The sequence below is a fragment of the Seriola lalandi genome, unplaced genomic scaffold, assembly GCF_002814215.2.
Source record: "Seriola lalandi dorsalis isolate HSWRI2012SDOR001 ecotype SW California unplaced genomic scaffold, Sedor1 jcf7180002054983, whole genome shotgun sequence".
NCBI lineage: Eukaryota > Metazoa > Chordata > Actinopteri > Carangiformes > Carangidae > Seriola > Seriola lalandi.
Genome location: NW_019525532.1, coordinates 645,832 through 665,402, shown reverse-complemented (window position 1 = coordinate 665,402; position 19,571 = coordinate 645,832). Strand labels below are relative to the sequence as shown.

Genomic DNA, 19,571 nt, shown 5'->3' with positions numbered 1-19,571 from the left:
TTACCAGCATTGTTAAGGAGGATTATGGCTTTTGGCCGAATGACTTTGTTGCATGGTGGCTTATTGTAACCCACATGTGGTAACCCTCTGACACACATTGCTACATAAGGGCAGTGCTGACATACTAAGGATGTTTTATCTTTTGACCAAACTCCAGTTTATGTCTTTAGTTATTAAGTTACAGATACTTTGGACTTAATCTGGCAAATTGAGTGGTTGAAGAGTGGTTAGAGTTACCAGGGTACTTTTGCAGGTGTTGCATTGTGTTCCAGACCTCTTTATAGGGTTAGTGCATGTATAATAATATAATGTATGCTAACATGTTAAGGCTGGCAGTGCATGTCAAAGTTTACCGTATATTTGATTCAACATGTTTATGCTTAATTAAAAAAACAAACACACTTATGTTTGTATTGTACAATTAATACATGTATCATTGTGGTTGGCTCATCAGGAGTCTGTAGCAGTGGTTATGAGTCGGTGCAGCCATCTGACTGTCTGTCCCTTTTTGTTCTTTTCAGGATGTGAGTGGTTATTGCAAGATTAGTTGCATGCCTACATTCCACTTTTACAAGAACGGAGATAAGGTAAGTTTAAATATCTGTTTTTTTTTAAGGGGTGTTTTATTATGCTAATTACCAAATCTCACAAACGCGCACCTTGAACATGAAACATTTATCAGGTTTGTCCAGTTAGGAGCTTAGTGAATCTGACCTAAGGCAGTTATAACAGAAAAAAGTTAATAAAGTTTTAGTGTTAAAAATATGAAAATGTATCATTGCTTACTTTTTTGTAATTAAAGCTGGTTTTAACCCTCGGTGTGTTCTGTCTTTCAGGTGGATGAGTTCTCTGGTGCTAACGCAGACACGCTGACACTGAAACTGCAACAACTTGCGTGACCAATCCACACACACCCTTCTTTGTATAAACACAGAAGCTGCTGTTACCCTCTGTCCACATCTCAGAAATTCCAGTTTCATTTTATGTACAATAAGCATCAGGTGTCCTATTCCATACAGGTACTAATTTATTCCACTCATCATGTATTGGTTATAGTCCTGTAAGCTCAATGTGTGTATCGACTGTCTCAACAACAAGCTGAAATATGACTACACCCTGATGTGACAACACTTTTTAAATTGTTTTATAAAGAATTGGCTTCTCCTGACCAGCTCCAGAACTTTTCTTTTGTATTTTGTGTTCAACAAAGTGGATTTAATAAATGAAGATGACTTACAGAAATGTTGTAATTTTGTGTAATTCCCATTTCAGTACATTAAGCACAATAATACATAACATCTTGCTGTAAGGGTGAAGAATCTGATCAAAAGAGCATTTCATGGTATTTTATGCTTTAATAAAAATGTGAGAATAGTTTACACATATACATTGAACAATTGCATCAATAGTTTTTACACATCGTACAAGTATATAGCAGCATACGTTTAATACTGTTGAGTCTCTATATGAAAAAATACAGCTTTATTTTACAAACTGGTTCTTGCTTTGCCTTTTGCAGAGAGATGAGAATGAACGGTTTACAAGTGTGTCAGTTAACTATACAAGAATTCCCTTCATAAGATGATTCACATGGAGCTGAGTGGAAACTTTAGAAGTGATAGTATCCTGATTTCCTTTTCCTGCAACGAGAGGGAAATAAGTTTTACCTTTCATGTGAAAATTCAGGCTTAGCACTTTTTTTTTTTAATTGTATACAGTCAGAAGAAACACTGAATAATTCTGAATATTTTCTCATTTTCATTTCCTTGTGTACTGTAGATCTTAACTTCATTGTCATTAGTTTTTATTATACCAAGTAAACTATATATAACTTAAGTTGAGGACGGACCTGCACATGCAGCAGACAGTGCTTCAAAACCTGGATAAAGTGCATGCTACAGTTACTGTTTTTTTTCTCAAAGTTTCTCAGAACAAGAATAAAGGCTTATCCAGGTTTCTAAAGCCAGGACATAATAACAGACATGAACACAACCGTGATCCTGCTAAAAACCTGATCCTAACCAGGATACTAGTGTGCAAGTAAATACTCTCCAGGAGAATTCCCAGGTTGAGTTCAAGCGAGGACCCTCATTGTTTCTAACTCTTAAGCCATGAAGTACAGGAAGTAAACCTGATTTCACAAAGGGTGTGAGATTGCGGTAATGGCAAAAAAATGTGCAACACAATGACTTTGACCCACAACATGGTTTTGGGCTTCCCTGTAGTTCCATGATGCTTCTGTCTGGAAGAATTTGTATCATAATGACTTCCCACTAAGATTGAACTAAGATTGAAATATAAAATCTAAAAATCAAGGCCTGAATTGGTATTTTTTTTCCTGTTAAACGTCCTCACAGCTGCTCTGGAGGTGTCTTGGCAAAACTTTGGACACATGAATAAGAAAAGCTCACTACCCAACAAGAAAATGGAGACAGGAACATCAAGTACACCCCTAGCAGATGTTACTGTACAGAGCTAAGTAATATGATTCACTTTAATGTGTGGAATAATTCTGAGTAAGCAGACAAGAGCTTTACCACATGATAGATTCACAACTTTGGAATAAGCTCCCACAGCTAGCCAGGAAACCAGTCCCATACTGTGAGCTGTGTTTACAGCCCTGTCACCCAAAGGAATCATTAATAAGATATGCTCAGGGTTAACACCTTGCTGGGTTATTGAGGGGCTGACATCAAGCCTGCCGCGTTTGTTTCCACAGTAAATATGTATCTTTATAGCTTCACGCAGAGTTGCAGCTATTAATAAGATAAATATAGACTTCATACAGCTTGTAAAATTCTCCTGAATAAAACGTTTCTATTTTTTCTATGTTCTATCAAATACATAAAATTAAGTGTTTTATTGTGGACATTTATAAATGTTATGTATGAAAAGTGTCTGTCATTTGACAACTTTAACAACTGCACACAGCAAATAAAAAAAAAAAAAAAACTGTCACTGTTACAAGCTGCATGTGGTTGCAATTTTTTAGCCATGTTAGCAGCACGGGTCTGTGTGTGTATCCGTCAGTCAGTCCCCCACATGACAGTGAGCTTAACGTTGCTGATGTTAGCATTTACAGGCACTGAAAGCCCCGTTGTGTTTAAGTGACGCTTTACAGAGCCTCTAACATGGCTCTAACATGTGTTGTCTTTTTGCCTTAACTGAACTGTTACAATAACAGTTACCTTCCGCCCTTTAATGAACTCCACAGAAATTGTTCCTAGTTTTGTAAACAGTTAAACATAATATATATTTTATAAAGGTGCTAATTTTTATACTAAAAAGTTGTAAAAAGAAAAGTTGTTTTGCATATTAAGCTACATATAACAACACATTTATCACTGATGCAAATAAACTTATTATAGTATTATCACTGTATTTATTGATAAAAACTATTCCATTTAAGTTTCAGAAGATCATCTCTATGTAAAAGAAAAGTTTTCCAGCGTGTTTGTGTGTTTGTCTCTGATCACCTGGAGCAGTCGTGCCCGCTCCACCCTGAACTGCAGTGACATCGGTTCGGCCTGATGCATCTGCCTCCATTCTGACAAGGTGATGAACACACAGCTGTGGAGACACACACACACACAATCACACAATCACACACACACACACACGTCATCATTAACGTAAATGCAAATACTTCCTTATGAGGAAGTAGCACTAATAAGTTGGAAATCTTGCCATTGTAATGAGGAAAATATCTATTTTGTCTAAATAATATTTTTTCATTATCAACCATTTAAGACAACATAGATTCCAGATTGATTGACTAATCTTCTATCTGCTAATGCAATGGGAAGGTGGAAAAGGTCCACTTTATTTAATTATAAATGTTAGTTTTTTTTACAAGTTCTGCTCTGATTCCCAGTATAAATAAAACTGTCCAACGTACAATCTAAGTTACTGAGATAGCTTATAAGCATAGTTGACTTGAACCATAAAGGAAAGTATATCAATATGTCAGTCATCAGTCAGCGGCAGGTAGGTCATAAATATAATCAAATACATTAATAGAAGGAAAAAAGCTGTGGCGTCACCGCCCTCCTGAGTCAGTGCCATGAGGGTTATTATGATGCTGACGTGCAGGGAATCCTGTTAGGTGAGGCCTCACTCTCTACATGCACTCCCATCATACATCACTGAGCTATCAATGCACACAGTAGGTTTACCCACATACGTACCAGCATAAACATGTGAAAGCATCACACATGAACTCACCACTGTGACAGCGTGTGCCCGTCCACCCGGTGGGACACTCGCACTGGTAGGGTGCCACGCAACGGCCTCCATTCAGGCACGGCAGGATGCAGATAGCTGTTATTAAAGAAAGAGACGAGAGATATGAGTGGAAACAGGAAGTGATTTAAGGTCATCAATCCCACCTCTCTCTGTTGGTATCCTAAACAGTTGATCCCAGTGTTGACATTTGAAACCATTTGTGACTGCAGGCTTGAGTTATGCATGTTATTGTCCTGATGAAGAAAGAGAAGAGCCTCTCCACTGCTTGTGTTTTAACAGCCACGCCCAAGTAGTTTTTTTTTGCAAATGTAAATGTAAAGAACAATAATGTACAGTAGAGAAATAAATGACTAATTGTTATTAACTGTTGTATAAAAGTGTATAAAATATCAGAGAACTGTATAAAAAAATGTTCATTTTAATTTCCCAGAGCCCAACGTGACGCCTTAAAACTGCTTATTTATTCAATTAACAATAATATAAAACACAGGAAAGCAGCAAAACTTCACCACAATAATGTTTAAAAGTTTTATGCCGCTGACATTTTAAAAATAAATGTTTATCACTTCAAGTGTTTTATTAAAATATATTTAACACTGTTGACTTGGGCCCCTCTGCAGTAGGTTTAACAAAACGAAGAGTGACTCATGCTAGCAGCTGGGCTTAGAGCTAAATGCTAATGTCAGCATGCTAACATACTCACAATGACAATGCTGACATGCTGATGTTAAGCAGGTAGAATGTTTACATTGTTCACTATTTACAGATGCTTCAGTAAGTAGTCAGACCCCTTCACTTGTTGCACACTTTACTGTGTTGTGGATTTAATTCTAAATGGATAAAATTGCCAATCAATATACACTCAATAACCAATAATTACAAAGAGAAAACATGTTTTGAGAACTTCTCAAATGTGTTAAAAATCTAAAACTGAAATCTTACATTTGTGATAATATTAATTTACAATTAAATCTACAACACAATAAAGTCTGCAACAAGTGAAGGGCTCTGTCTACTTTCTGAAGCCACAGTAGGTGTTGACCTTTGTAAATTAATCTATTTAAAGGCCTTTCAATCAATTTGAGAGAAACAGCAGGTTCCATTCTTGTGTGATTTTTGGTCGTTATTAAGTTATTGCTCCTTTAACTTATGTGATGACTAAACTCAAAACAAATCTCTGAAACTCTTTGTGCACCATTGTCTGCTAAAACCTGTTTCGCAAGCTGGCTGGATTGTTGCATTACCGAGTTTTTGAGTTTGTGTTGTAAAACACTTGGGGTCATGTTGTTGGTATTAACTGTGTGTCAACAGATTTTACTGAACAATATATCATGATTAAATACTTACGCTCCTCACACAGTCGGCCCATCCAGCCCTCGGGGCAGGAGCAAGTGTTGGGCCGCTGACACACACCTCCGTTCTGACACTGCAGCCAACACACAGCTAAGGGAGATGTATGCACACACACACAGACACACACACGCATACACACAGACAACAACATATCAGAGATTAAGATAAGAGGAATCCTGCTCGAAACACACACGTGCACAGCATATATTCTACATGTGGAAAGAGACTCATACAGAATAGAGCAACATACTGAACAGACTCAGTCCCCTTTCACTGGAATTGGGTTTTCAAGTCCTTTCTGTTATTTCTATGGTCACAGCCTCTGGTGCTACTCTTGACCATGCAACCTCATGCAACGGAACAAAAACAGCATTCACACGCTGCAGATTAAAGTCCTCTGTAGAAAAACTCATCATCAACAGAGACGGCCCGAGTGTGTGTGTTTGCGTACTTCTGTATGAAACTCAGCAGCCGTTAGAGAAAGGCTAGCTTGGATCCAGCCCTTATTGTCATATGCAAAACATGTGAGTGGCCATTTGAATTTCATGTTGCATGAGATCAGTGGTGCTTTCTCTGTTTCTTTAAAAGTGTGGCAGAGCGACACAAGAGATTTGATCCTCTGATTTGTTATTTTGAACACACTAACACATACATTTTTCTCAGAGGACGACATGTCAATGGTCTATTTGGAATATATTTTAAGAGAACAACTCTGAAGTCAGCTGTGCCAGTTTGATCAACCGTATTTTCTAATTGGTCACCTGATTCACAAAACACAAACAAATGTGAGCTCTGATCAAAAGAAAGCTTTTGATATTCCAACACTGTTAAACATTATCATTATCTTAATAGATAAATAGCATTTCTATAATAAAGTCTGATACTTTTTTTCCCCTTTTGAACCATTTTCCCCATCACCTGCCCACATATTTCACTGATTTTCCAGAATGGCCTTTTTCAGAAGAGGAGTTAATGTTTTAACCACAGATGGGTGAGTGTCGACAGATATGTAGGGAAGCAGACTATTGATGTTGTCATGTCTGTTTCCTGTGCAAATGACAGCACTTTTCTCTGCACCTTGGTGATTATCCAGTTTACAGTTTATGGTTGTGTGTTCGTTCTGGCTTGTGATGATTGTGAATTTTCTCTTTCAGGACAAAGTATAAATCCACCTCCACTTTTACAACTGAGGGCTGTACACCAAATCCACAACTATGGATGTTTAAAATAGTGAACTGTGTTATATTATATTGTAGGTGCACTAGAAAAATCTTGACATGATGCCAGAAAGTATAGTTTTATCCAACCATTCACAAAAATGACAACAAAAAAAAAAGACACCACTAGGCAGTGCAACTCTGCCTGAAATGTAATGCACATGACCAAATGTTTCAACATGTCTAAGGATGGATTTGTTTCTTTAATGGGACTGGATCCAGGCTACAGACCATACTCATGTAAATGAGTCATGAGTGACTCATGACTCATAAGATCTAAGAGATCACGGAAAGAGGTGTCGGTCACAGTACAGCAGTAGGGAGGAGCTACTGTGGTGAAGCTGCACCTTTTTCAACACAGAAAAGTTAATATCCTCCACAGAACAAAGCAGCAGTAGGAGTCCAGGAAAGAATTAAAAAGCTGAGAAGCAGCGCAGTGTCATGAGCGAAAGGGACAGTCAGCTGAAGCAGAAGTGTCCTGGGAAAAGGGCGGAGTCCCCTCTGTGTTCTCTCTACCTCTGCATGTGGGAGGTGGCGTCCAGGTGCCGTTCTCCAGACACCTGCTCCTTCCAACGCCCTCCATGGTGTATCCGCCAAAACACGAGTACACCGCCACGTCCCCGAACTGGAACACCGCCCCCCGCACCACCCCATTGGCCACATGGAGAGGGGGGCCACAGGACACCCCTGTACAACAGCCCAGATGGAACGACCCACGAGTTACTCACTAGACTACTTAGTGTTTTTTTGAAAAGGCTGCTCTGTCTTAACCATGTCTTTGTTCTTACACTCACAACATGTTTTTTACTAAATGGCCTAAACAGCTGAAAAACATTTTAATCTCCTGTAAAAGCAAAGTTGAAAAGTTGCTAAGCCTACAGGGAGCGGACGAAATAAAAGAGACACCTTACAATACTGTACAACAGAAGCTCATTATGTCAAATTGTTTGAGATTGTCAGAGGTGTCAGAGGTGAACTCAGCTCTTTTGAGTTTTCTTTGTTCAGTATGTCGTCATTTGCTCTTTCCTTCTTAGCAAATGAGTGTCTGCCACTCATGCACAATATACCGAATAATAACAATCTTAAAAGTGGCCAAACTGAACCTCTGTGAGCATCAACAAATAACCATCTACATTAACCTCACTCATTTTCTGCAGAACTAATATATTGTATTGTAAGTTTTTCTGCTATTTTGTCTACCCCCTGTATGTACTTATAAGATACAACTATGTAATTGTGCACCGCAGAGAGAGAAATCTGTGTTGATTAAATGAAATCAAATGTGTTTTCTGTATCCCTCATTACCCTGGCAGACAGAGAATTTCATGCAAATGTGTCACATAGTTCAGCTGTGTGGCTTCACTTAAACATTGTCTGTGACAAAAACAGGACTAAAAGGATTATGGTACGCATGCATATAGGAGAATAGACTCCATGCAAATACAAACAATGAGCTATAGTAACATAACCACCATTGTGTTGCATATTCAGGACAACTGTGCCTAAGAAAGATCAGAGGATTATCTGACAAAGGTTGCCATAGAAGCCGCAGAGATGCCCATAATTAGTCCAGCGTACAGGACAGTGTTTGAAGCAGCCTCATTTGTTTTGATAAAAGACTAGCGAGAGACAGACGACAACAGAGAGAAACGGTACTTGAGATAACAGGTAGATTTAAGCCAACAGCCATGCAAGTGTGGAGCAGCACTTGCACAAGACGAGGGGAGCATGCAGAGGTGCGAAATGTTGATGAACTGTCGATTTCCAGAATATACAACAAATTAACTTTGTTTGAAAAATATTAATAGTCATACATGAGATGATATTGATTTTTACACAAACAATAATCATAAAATATGGTTAGAAAAAAAAGAGAGGCAGGATATTTTACAGAACCATAAACAAGGCAAATATTATATCAATAAAGAAAGGATAATTAATTTTTGAAAAGTAGACTTCATTCACAAATATAATAATAAAATTACTTAAAACTTGAATTAATAAGAATGGAGGTCAGTATGAATGTACAATAAAATAGAAGTACAATCTATGAAATGTTTATGTACAGAAATTTATATTTGCATCTCCCAACACAGACAGCAATACTGATATATTTGTCATAAGAAGACACCAGACAATAATAGTGGTCTGCTAGTACAATATATATCAGACAGCTTTTATTATTGATGGATTTCAACTTATAACTGATTAACTTGGTGAGCTTTAAAGCTAAGTCTTGTTTTGAAAGGAGGGATCAAACAAATGCCTCCTGTTCTGTCAAAGTATTTTGATATAAATTAAAGGCTCACACAATGTACAAAACTGGATAAACAGAACTTACAGCCTGCAAACTGTACCTACTTTCACACACAGAGCTGATGGGGCTCCAGGTCTGGTCTGGCCTGCAGGTGATGGTGCCGCTGCCTTTCACCTGCTGACCTTTGGGGCAGGCGACACGCACTGACTGACCGATAGGAAACTCCTGCTGGGATCCGTTCCCGCTACCGCCCCCCCTCCAGCCTGGAGGAGCCGGACAGGACTTAGCTGTCAGGGACAGAAATGATGGATTTATTTTTGACATGGAGTTGATAGACTGTGTCTGTGAGCAACACAAAAGTATAATTTTTTAATTGTTTAACACAGACACAACAACAATATGTAAAAGCTACCATGGCTGGTGTCATGACATGAGGCTATGTTTGAAAACATACACATATAAGGAAGTTTAGATGGGAGACGGTAATAAGTATATTCCTGTATTTTAAATGAACACTGTATTACACCTGTGGTAACTATAAAATCAAAAATTAAAGTTTTAGATTTTAGTTTTTACTAAAGTTTGTGTTACAATAATATATAGTAAGTAGCCTGTACTTGATGATACTCTTGTTTCAACATATGTAAATAGGGATAGATAAATATTGAAGACATTGTTCATTGTGTAATGTAATCCAATATGACACCATCACAGGTGCTGTAAAATACCACAGACTCTGTCTGTCTGTGACACGGCCTCAGGTTTCACAAAGACTGGATTGATTGCAGGGATCATACTCAGTTATATTACACTGAACACCATGTTCTGAACAACATGTTTACACTTGATATGCTTTGCATGCAAAGAAATGTACTTTATATTCCCAAAGTATATTTGCATTAGGGATTCAACTAACTAAGATTTTTTTGTTGAATAATTGGTTTGTTGTCTTTGAAAATCTTTATTTTCATTTTTATCTTATCTCTGTATATTCTTAAATATTCTTATGCATATGGTTTTATTCTTAGCATGTCAGTTTGAATTTTGTAGTGAGCTCACAGAGATGAATTCCTACGGTTCTTTGCCACATGTAAGTTTCCCATATGACTACTTTAAGTTTTGTTTCATTTTGACAAAAGACTTGAAAAACTTGAAGTGGGAGGAACTCTTGATTGAGTGATGAATTTTGTGTGGGGGGTTGACTTGCATTGTTTCCACATGCACAGGAGTGAGTTTGTGAGACTGTAACTGCGATCATGTTGTTAGGACAAACAGGAAGAGAAACTAAGTGAGACAGTGGCTTTCATTCATCATATCACATCAGTTAAACTTGTTTGGCCTGCATGTTTCCATGTAACTGTGTGTTTGTTTGTGTGTGTGTGTGTGTGTGTGTGTGTGTGTGTGTGTGTGTGTGTGTGTGTGTGTGTGTGTGTGCGTGTGTGGCAAAGTTTCTCACGCTGGCAGGTGGGGAAAGTGGAGCTCCAGGCGTTGCCCCCCATGCACACCACCAGACGATCTCCCACCAGGTTGTAGCCTTTATCACACTGAAACTCCACAGCGCGCCCAGTGTTCAGGTTGTGCTCCTGCACTTTGCCGTGCAGCATCTGTTTCGGGCTGTCGCAGCCTCTGACCCCTGACATGAGAAACAATTGTAAAGATGAATTATTCTGTGTAGCTACTTAATTGTCCCTCTATTTACCCAAAGTGCTTACTAACCGCCCTTCATACCTTCACATGTAGGAGCGGGAAGGCTCCATGTGCCGTTGGTCTGACAGATGAGAGTCTTAGAGCCGACCAGCTGCAGCCCAACATTACATACATAACTTGCATTGTGTAGGTAAGTCTCTCCTGTCATCTGGACCAGTGCATTTTTTACTGTGGGAGGAGGCCCACAGGACTGTGCTGAGGAGAAAATAAACAAGCATGAAAAAGTTTCAAAGGTGGGGTTGGAATGTATATAATGTACATAATGTAACAGGTAACATCATGAGAAACTCTAGGCTGTACCCTCCGTACAATATAATTTCTATTCACTTTGCTTTGAGATTATTCGTTAAAATTGAGATCAGAGACATCACAGAAAATGTTTTTCACTAAAACTGTCCAAAAACAGCAAACAGTGAAAATTATTTTATAATCCAGAGCTACAGCTCGACTGAACTTCTTTTCACACCTGCAGCTCTCTCTGGAGAGTCGTTGTTGCCAACATTTCTCCATTCACAGTCACATCCCAATTGAGTATTTTCCCTTTTCATATCCTCTTCTGCAGAACTGCAGGGAGGCAAATAATTCCTGACCAATGTCTGCTTTTGTTATGGAATAGGCTCATATGAAGATTTGTGTTCTTGTAGGATGTCAGGGTGGCGTTGTCCTCTTTATTTACTCGGCCATTCATTACGTGTTGATTGTGACTGCACTGTCATGACTAAAAACAGTTTCCTTAATCTTAAGGTGTGTTTCCCACCTGTATTTCTAAGAATAGCACTGACAACACACTAGGATGAACTATTTGATGTTGTTATAGACACCTCCTGGTCTGTCTCATATGAACACAAACCTACCAACACACACTGGCTGGGTGCCACTCCATGTTCTGTCTCCCTGGCAGGTCTGGATAGAGTCTCCCTGCAACAAAGAGAACAGTGTAAAGCTGCAAAGTATAGCAGACAACCTTGACACAGCAAAGTGTGAGCTATATAAGACATGTATGAGACAATTAGGATTCATGGATTTAATTTCTAAATGAAGCAATGCACTCTTTGTGTGTCTTCAGTGTATTAAAAGGCGCTCATTGTTTCAAGCATTCAAATTAAGGAAGTTAGTTTATCAGCGGGTATCAGTGTATCAGTGACTCAGCTCCTTCTGTTTGCTCTGTTACAACACACTCCTATTGATTGCTGAGGAGAAATCATGTGACTTTCTGTAATCTGATTCTTAGCCATTAGCTCAGTGTGGACAGACTGTTGTTTAAAAACAGAGTGCAGGAGGGGAGGGGAAGCCCCCTGCTGTATTACAGGAAATGAGTGGCTGAGACTGAGATTTTGAAGGCTCTGTCAGATACCAATTACATCTTATAGGGATCAAGAAAATCTGGAAAAAGGTACATTTGTGAAGGTTAAACCCTGAACTCAGTTACACACAAAAAGATGAATGTTTCGTATCATCCACAATTTTGTATTAGGTTTGGTTTTCCAGTACAGCTATGTTTTTAGCTTGTCATTGCGAAGTTGTATGTTTGCTATTTTACGGTGATGTCATTTATGAGACCTGTCTTTGTAATGTCAGCAGCTGAAGAAAATGTGGCCTGGTGAGAAATACCTTCATGTTAAAGCCAGGGAGGCAGGAGTACATGACAAAGTCTCCATAGTTGTAGCTGTCCCCCTCAGTGACACCGTGAAGAAGAGGAGGGGGTTTCTCACACACCACCAGCTCGCAGGAAACTGTCAAGATGCTTGGAGTCCAGCTTCCACCCAGCTTATCACATACCACAAAAGACAGGAGAGGAAAATGCTACATTATTCATGGTTTCTTATTGACATGTTTAGCGGAAAAGAAGGGAGAGATAAGCAAAGTGTTGCCACTTTAGATAAGAAAAGTATTGCAAAACCACAAGGTGTACTTTTTGGATCAAAGTGATGACGCACAATATTTTAATTAAGTGTCAAAAAAGCTAAATTACAGGTCAGAACATCTTCTTTGCATATAGTGACCAGGAACCTCCTGTTTTGTTATTTAACCAGCTACTTTCATAAAGATTAATAATCTAAGAAACTTGGACAAATCATTCACCAACATATTTCCTACCTGACACTCAGCTAGTGCTGACCCCTGCAGGTAGAAGCCAGGAGGGCAGGAGAGCGTGATGGTGCCCCCAACAGGAGTGAGCTCTTTCCCAGTGATTACCAGATGGGGGACGGAGAAGTTGGTGGGCAGGAGGCAGGGGGTGGGGCGGCACCGGATGCTGTGTTTGGACCATGTGCCATCACTCTGGCAGGAGAGAGAATCTGTCTGTGTGGCTATTTCATACCCATCCTCACACCTGGAGAGCAAGGGGGGAAACACATGACAGGGAAGAAAACAAAATGAGGGACATACATGAGAAAAACAGCTTCAGAAAAAACTTTATTGTCCACCACAAAGCATTTAATCTTTAAAAAAAAGAATACAACATGTAAACAAACATGTCTACTTATGGTAGAAATGATTTTGACACAGAAATAAGGGCTATCAGACATATGAGTTCCTAAAAAACATGGTGGAGGTCAGGTGATACACGACAAGTTTATAGATTCACCTGATCACACACACTTACTGGGATTTGTTTGTTGCAAAGAGAATTAGCAAAGACACGTGTGTAACTAACAATGCAAAAGACAATGTGGCAGATAATGTCTATCAGAAATGCCAGAAAAATAAAGTTTCAACTCAAATAAAATTAAAGGAATAATTTCAGTATTTACCTGTATGTGATTTGGTTTGGGAAGGTGAAAGTGTCTCCCACCACCTGAGCGTGGGCTACAGCTGGAGGTCTTCCACAATTCACAGGCTGACAGCTGATCCTGGGTTCCCCCCATCTGCCGTCTCTTCCACAGGAGAGGGGTGGGTACCCCCTTGGCTGGTAGCCAGGCCGACACCTGTATATAACTGTGTCTGGGAAGGTGGCACTGCCGCCCTGCAGAACAGCGTTAGCAACTGTAGGCGGAGCGACACTGCACCTCCCCCGGCCACACACAGGTACCCCAGGGCTCCACACCCCTCCCTTCTCACACACCGCCTGAGAGGGACCCAGCAGCTTGTAGCCGTCATCACACTGGAAATGCACTCGGTCCCCGCAGGCGCGGTCTCGCCCGAGAACCACCCCGAATTTCAGCACAGGGAGGGCACAGAGGCAGGGCCGGCACTGGGGCACGGTTCCCACCCAGAAGCCTTGAGCAGAGCATCGCAGGACGGGATCCCCAACTACCTCGTAACCATCGAAGCAGACGTACTCTACCACATCATCGTAGTTGAAGCTGGAGCCGTTCAGGAAGCCGTGGCTGATGTCCTCGGGGGGATCACAACTGATGATATCACAGTGAGGTGCTGGTTTGTCCCAGAGTGCGTCTGACTGACAAACACGTGTGGAGTCTCCGTTAAGTGTGTATCCTTCATCACATTCATACTTTACCTTGCTGTTGAAGCCAAACTCTGATCCCAGCACACGCCCATTGGGTATTGGTGAGGGTTTCCCACAGCGGGCAGGTACACAGGTGGGAGACTCATGGCTCCAGGTGCCATCAGCCTTACAAACGCTGACAGATTTCCCTTGTAAGAGGAAGCCAGGCTGGCAGCTCAGTTCTACCTCATTATTATAAGTGTACTCCTCTCCTTTGACAGTAATATCACTGGGGACTTTAGGAGGGCCACAAGACAGTGGCTCACAGTGCGGCTTCTGTCCGTTCCACTTTCCATCTCTCTGGCAGGCGATAGTTTCACTACCTCTGAGGACAAACCCAGGGCTACACTCATAGTGAAGAACCTCAGGATACACAAAAGCACCACCATGAACAGTGCCATTAGCGATAGCCCCTGGGTCGCCACAGGAAACCGGCTGACAAATGGGGGCGTCATTAGTCCACAGTCGACCTGACACACACTGCCTCACAGCCTCGCCCTCAATCTCATATCCTTCCTCACAAGTATACTTGACCATACTGCCGAGGGCGGTATCAGTCACATTCACCCAGCCGTGCTCTGGACTGGGCGGTGTTTCACACTCTGCCGGGACACAAGACGGGGCCGTCCCATTCCAGCCTCCGTCCTCCTGACACACCAACCTGGTGGGGCTTGTCAGGTCGTAACCTTTGTGGCAACGGTATTCAATCAATGTCCCATGAAGGAAGCTCAAGTCTTTAGGTGACGCTAATGTTCCAGTGTCTTTAGAAGTCTGCTCTGTCACCCTAACATACTCCCCAAAGTCAATGTGAGGAGGCAGGCCGCAGTCTGACGCCACGCAGGCGGGAACAGAACTTGACCAGCCGAACTCCTCACAGGTCAGATGGTCCTGACCCATTAGCTGGAAGCCAGGGAAGCAGCTGTAGAAAATAGTGACACCAAAACTGTGATCCTGACCCTCGACGAAACCGTTCTCAATGGGTTGAGGTGGGGTGCAAGATATCTGCACACACGCCGGTTGCTCGACGTCCCATTCCCCACTGGCCAGGCACTTCAGAGTCTCTGGGCCTTGGAGGCGGTAACCACGACGGCAGGAGTAGGTGGCACTATGACCAAACTGGAGTTTTGTATAAACCACTTTTCCATTGACTATCTGATTAGGAATGCAACATTCAATTGGACGGCAAGAGGGGACCCCTCCGATCCAAAGTCCTTTTTCTCCACAGAGGACAGTGGAGTTGCCAACTAAATTATATCCAGTCCTACAACTGTACAGTGCTTTGCTGAGGTACATCAGACCCTGGACGTCAACTATACCATTAGAAATCTCCACAGGCTGAGGGCATTCAACTGGGATACACTCTGGGGGAGGACTGCTCCACTGCCCGCTGGCTAGACAGGACACGGAGTCCTCTTTTCTTAAAGTGAAGCCGTCTATGCATGTGTAGGTCACCGCTGAGCCATAAGGGAACGGGGGAGAGGACAAGGAAGGACCGCTGAATGACACTTGAGGAAGTGGGCCACAAAACACCTGCTTACACAACGGGAAGGTGTCGTTCCACTCCTGGGATGGGGTGCAACGGAGGAACCGAGCACCCTCGAGGACGTAGCCATCCTCGCAGGATAATTCCACTGTCCCAGATTCAGAGTCCATGCCCTTCAGGACCAGGTGGTTCTCCTCCAGCGGCGGCTCTGGACACTGCACCGGTGAGCAGCGTGGGCGCCTCGTCTTATCCCACCGTCCGAACTTCAGACAGGTCCAGATCGCATCCCCGGCCAGCTCGTAACCCTCATCACAGACATACTCCACTTTTTGACCCACCTGGAACTCAGAGCCCCTGTAATGTCCGTGGGCGATGTTGGGAGGAGGGTCACAGGTCAAAAGGACACAGGTGGGAGGGTCGTTGTTGGACCACTGGCGGTTGGCTTGGCAAAATCGTTCTGGACGACCAACCAGTCTGTAGCCTGCGTTACAGATATATGTCACCTTGCTGTTGAAGGTGTATCGAAGTCTGACCTGTAGGCGGATAAACAGAGGGATTTATCATTTAAACATACTGTATTTATTGTTTATCGACAGTTGTTGAATTCCAAAGGAATTTCCTTGAAAGAGTGACTCGATTCATGCCAAAGTAAATATTTATTAATAGTTAATTTACCATTCGAAAATGAATTCTCCATATATGTTGACAAACAGTACATTGAACTGCAGACAAACTGCACATTTGGTGGGTTCTTCTGATCTGCTGTGCCCTGACTGAAAGACTCTCTTGGTTATGCTCACTTAGTATTTAATCAGAATTACTCAATTTAAATATATATATTTATATATCTCTATATGGCAAATACATATAAAATCAGGCATTAAAATATCTAAAATTATGTCATTTTGATGATTGTGGCTAACCTGGAAGTGTCCGTTCTTGAGTGAAGGAGGGGAGGAGCAGGACACGGGTACACAGGTGGGCAGAGCTCCTCCCCACTCTCCATTGGCCTTGCAGGTCCTCCTCTTCTCCCCTCGGATCAAGAAGCCTTTATCGCAGCCGTACGCCACCACAGCCCCAAAACTGTAGTTTGTTGCAATCACATATCCGCGATCAATGCTCTCGGGCTTGGAGCACCTCACCGGCACACAGCCGATATCATACGGCGAAGGCGCCCACTCTCCTCCCATTAGACATCTCAGAGTGGCTGTGGTGTTGAGCATGAAGCCCTCTTCACATTTATAGCTCACTTCAGTGTTGCTGGCATATTTAGGTTTGTTGACAGAATCTAAAATTGCATGGGGTAGCTCAGGCGGGCGTAGGCAGAAGTTTGCGATGCAGCGAGGGGCCTCCATGCCATCAGGAGGCGCCCACACACCCTGAGCATTACACACCATCTTAGAGTTGTTGCTGGCAGTGTATCCGTCAGTGCAGTAGTAGTTAGCAGTGTCTCCAAACAGCTGGTGGCTCTCGTAGGGCTCTGCGTGGTCGATGGCGGGCGGGGGACCACAGGAGCGAGGAACACACTGGGCGGAGCTGTCACTCCACTGGCCACTTGACAGACATTCTCTCGTCTCTGGACCAATCAGAGTGTAGCTGCAGATGGAGGAGACCAAAAGAAGTTGCAGCAAAATATAATAGGATATCAGACACTGATAATATTCAAGAAACTGACGACACATGTCCAAACATGCTGATTGTTCCCAGCATGGTAGACTGTATTCTAAAGTAACTGTTTGCAATAAAGGAACAAATTTTAATTCTTATTTAGGTGTTGTATATCAGAAAATTATTTTAATGCAGAAATTCTATTAATAGTACATCAAATATGCAGATAAAAAAAATTAAACTATATTTAAAGACTGCATCACTGTGAAATCCATGATGGCACATGAAGATAGTTAAGTGGAGTTTAATGCAGAGGACAAATAGGCATTCATGGAATATACAGTGATTCCATAGTTTTAACATGTTCACACTTTCAATTGACAAGACAACACAATAACTGAGTAGACTTCAACCACATTTACCCTTCTTTGCAGACATAGTGCACCTTGTTTCCCAGTTCAAAGTTCTCTCCTATGGTCACGGCGTCTCTCAGGGCCGGAGGCTCATTGCACAGGATGCTCACACAGCGTGGGGAAGGCCTGCTCCACTCCCCTGTTGCTTCACAGACGACTTCCATGGAGCCCTGTGGTCTTCGCACCAACATACTACTTAGTTTACACACTCACACCAGCTCAATAATACAGTCACAGAGGCTTATAGATAACAACTTGTGAAAACAAATAAATAAATCACAACTGATGACAGCATACAGAGTCATGCAGAGTTCATCATGTCACTTCAGGTTGCAGCAGCAATTTGCCGACATGAATCAGACTTCACTTGGACTATAACTCTAATCTATTTTAACAAAGGTTTAGAAAATAGACAGGACTTATTTAGACAGGACAGATTTAATAAGCTAAGAGGACAAACTGATTCTCCTGACATTTCCACAGTTTGTTGCTCTTACAGTGTTATGTGGTTTTATGGTCCCATTTAGTTCATTTGTAAATTACTTTTGTAATTTGTTTCAGCACATTGAGCAATTTTATTGTTACTTTAGTATCATAACTTCACTCTATCCAACAATCAAAAAAAACAAATCAAAGCTATTAAATGTATAGATGAAATGATCAATTATTCACTTAACTATCATCTTCAGAATTGACAGTGGACAGTGCAGCTGACGGTAAATTGTCCATACCTGTATCCCTCAGCACAGGTGTATCTGACAGTGGACAGGTATGTGTTTTTGTCAAGGTTGTAATCAGCGTTCTCAACATTTGGAGGCCCCCCGCAGGTCACTGGGTGACAGACAGGTGGCGTCCCGCTCCATCGCAGACTAGTGAGACACTGGAACTCATACGGGATCTGAGGCAGGAAGCCGTTCATACAGCTGAGACGGATGAAAAGAGGGTTAGATAAAGATGTTGTTAAGAAATGGTTGGCTTGTACTGATCTAAACGTACTATTTTTTTTATAGCTTTAACAGCCAATGTTTGTATTTCCTACTGTCAACATGACAACATGGTGTTGTAGGGGATGCAAATGATACCTGAAAGTCACCTTGCTTCCATAGGTGAAGTTGTTTCCCTTCATTGCGGAGTTCTCTGGAACCGTTGGTGTCGGGCAGGAGAGGGCTATTAACAACATAAATGAGATGATTAGCAACTGCTGTTTTCAGTCGTTTAATATTTCACTGAAAACCAAAACTGACTAAATCCAAGTGAAGTTTAATTTATCTTCAGAGTTAAGAACCTCAATACACATTTCTACGAGGAGACACAAGTTTACAGACGCCTGTGAGTGTTATTGATGAAATGTAAATCAGATTTTGGCAGAGAGTTCTTCTGGGATCAATGGCCCATTATATTTTATGCTGATAGGATGAAAGAGACACACAGGAAAAGTATATAAATGGACAGAAGCTAAAGAGGCACGACTGAGAGGCATTACTGAATGAAGAGGAGAATGAATTAAAGGGGCACTTCACTCATTTATATTGCACTTCCATGAAGTTGGAGGACTTACTTAAAGAAAGACAGACCAAGGCCAAAACAGAAGAGGCTGCCATATCCTGACTTGATGACATCATCTAGCTTATTTTTTTCAGACTTTAGAAAGGTCCCTTCAGAGCCATGTATGAATAAACAACAAAGAAAACAAGTTCCCTCAAATTCAAGTTCTGCTTTTGTGGATATTTCCTGCTCTTCTATTTTCTCAATCACTTCTGCTTTTCCATGCTGCCAAAATCCAGTCATTGACAATTTGTACTTTTGATATCATTGCATTCTGTCACTATTTCTCAGACCT

General features: G+C 41.5%; 2 protein-coding genes and 1 long non-coding RNA gene across 5 annotated transcripts in view; 2 read left to right on the top strand and 1 right to left on the bottom strand.

The window, feature by feature from the left end:
* txnb (thioredoxin b) overlaps positions 1 to 1,242 on the top strand; it is a 4,128-nt gene extending 2,886 nt beyond the window's left edge. The window contains exons 4-5 of the mRNA XM_023396828.2: positions 522 to 587; positions 837 to 1,242. Of these exons, the coding sequence (XP_023252596.1) occupies positions 522 to 587; positions 837 to 899 (129 nt within the window). The 3' untranslated portion in view covers positions 900 to 1,242. The remainder of the gene's footprint in view (positions 1 to 521; positions 588 to 836) is intronic.
* A 93-nt stretch (positions 1,243 to 1,335) lies between these two features.
* svep1 (sushi, von Willebrand factor type A, EGF and pentraxin domain containing 1) overlaps positions 1,336 to 19,571 on the bottom strand; it is a 90,463-nt gene continuing 72,227 nt past the window's right edge. For 2 of the 3 annotated variants that reach the window (XM_023396827.2, XM_087171277.1), the window contains 16 exons: positions 18,814 to 18,898; positions 18,463 to 18,654; positions 17,741 to 17,908; positions 16,634 to 17,306; positions 13,533 to 16,243; positions 12,877 to 13,111; positions 12,391 to 12,546; positions 11,634 to 11,697; positions 10,801 to 10,974; positions 10,529 to 10,705; positions 9,177 to 9,359; positions 7,332 to 7,502; positions 5,593 to 5,688; positions 4,225 to 4,320; positions 3,477 to 3,570; positions 1,336 to 1,640 (listed from right to left, as the gene is read on the bottom strand). In XM_023396827.2, the coding sequence (XP_023252595.1) occupies positions 1,610 to 1,640; positions 3,477 to 3,570; positions 4,225 to 4,320; positions 5,593 to 5,688; positions 7,332 to 7,502; positions 9,177 to 9,359; positions 10,529 to 10,705; positions 10,801 to 10,974; positions 11,634 to 11,697; positions 12,391 to 12,546; positions 12,877 to 13,111; positions 13,533 to 16,243; positions 16,634 to 17,306; positions 17,741 to 17,908; positions 18,463 to 18,654; positions 18,814 to 18,898 (5,306 nt within the window). In that variant the 3' untranslated portion in view covers positions 1,336 to 1,609. The remainder of the gene's footprint in view (positions 1,641 to 3,476; positions 3,571 to 4,224; positions 4,321 to 5,592; positions 5,689 to 7,331; positions 7,503 to 9,176; positions 9,360 to 10,528; positions 10,706 to 10,800; positions 10,975 to 11,633; positions 11,698 to 12,390; positions 12,547 to 12,876; positions 13,112 to 13,532; positions 16,244 to 16,633; positions 17,307 to 17,740; positions 17,909 to 18,462; positions 18,655 to 18,813; positions 18,899 to 19,571) is intronic. The other variant, XM_087171276.1, reaches the window with a different exon arrangement.
* LOC147817249 (uncharacterized) lies at positions 12,038 to 12,565 on the top strand. Its single transcript, XR_015436534.1, has 2 exons — positions 12,038 to 12,172; positions 12,361 to 12,565. It is a non-coding gene; the product is annotated as an uncharacterized LOC147817249 (long non-coding RNA).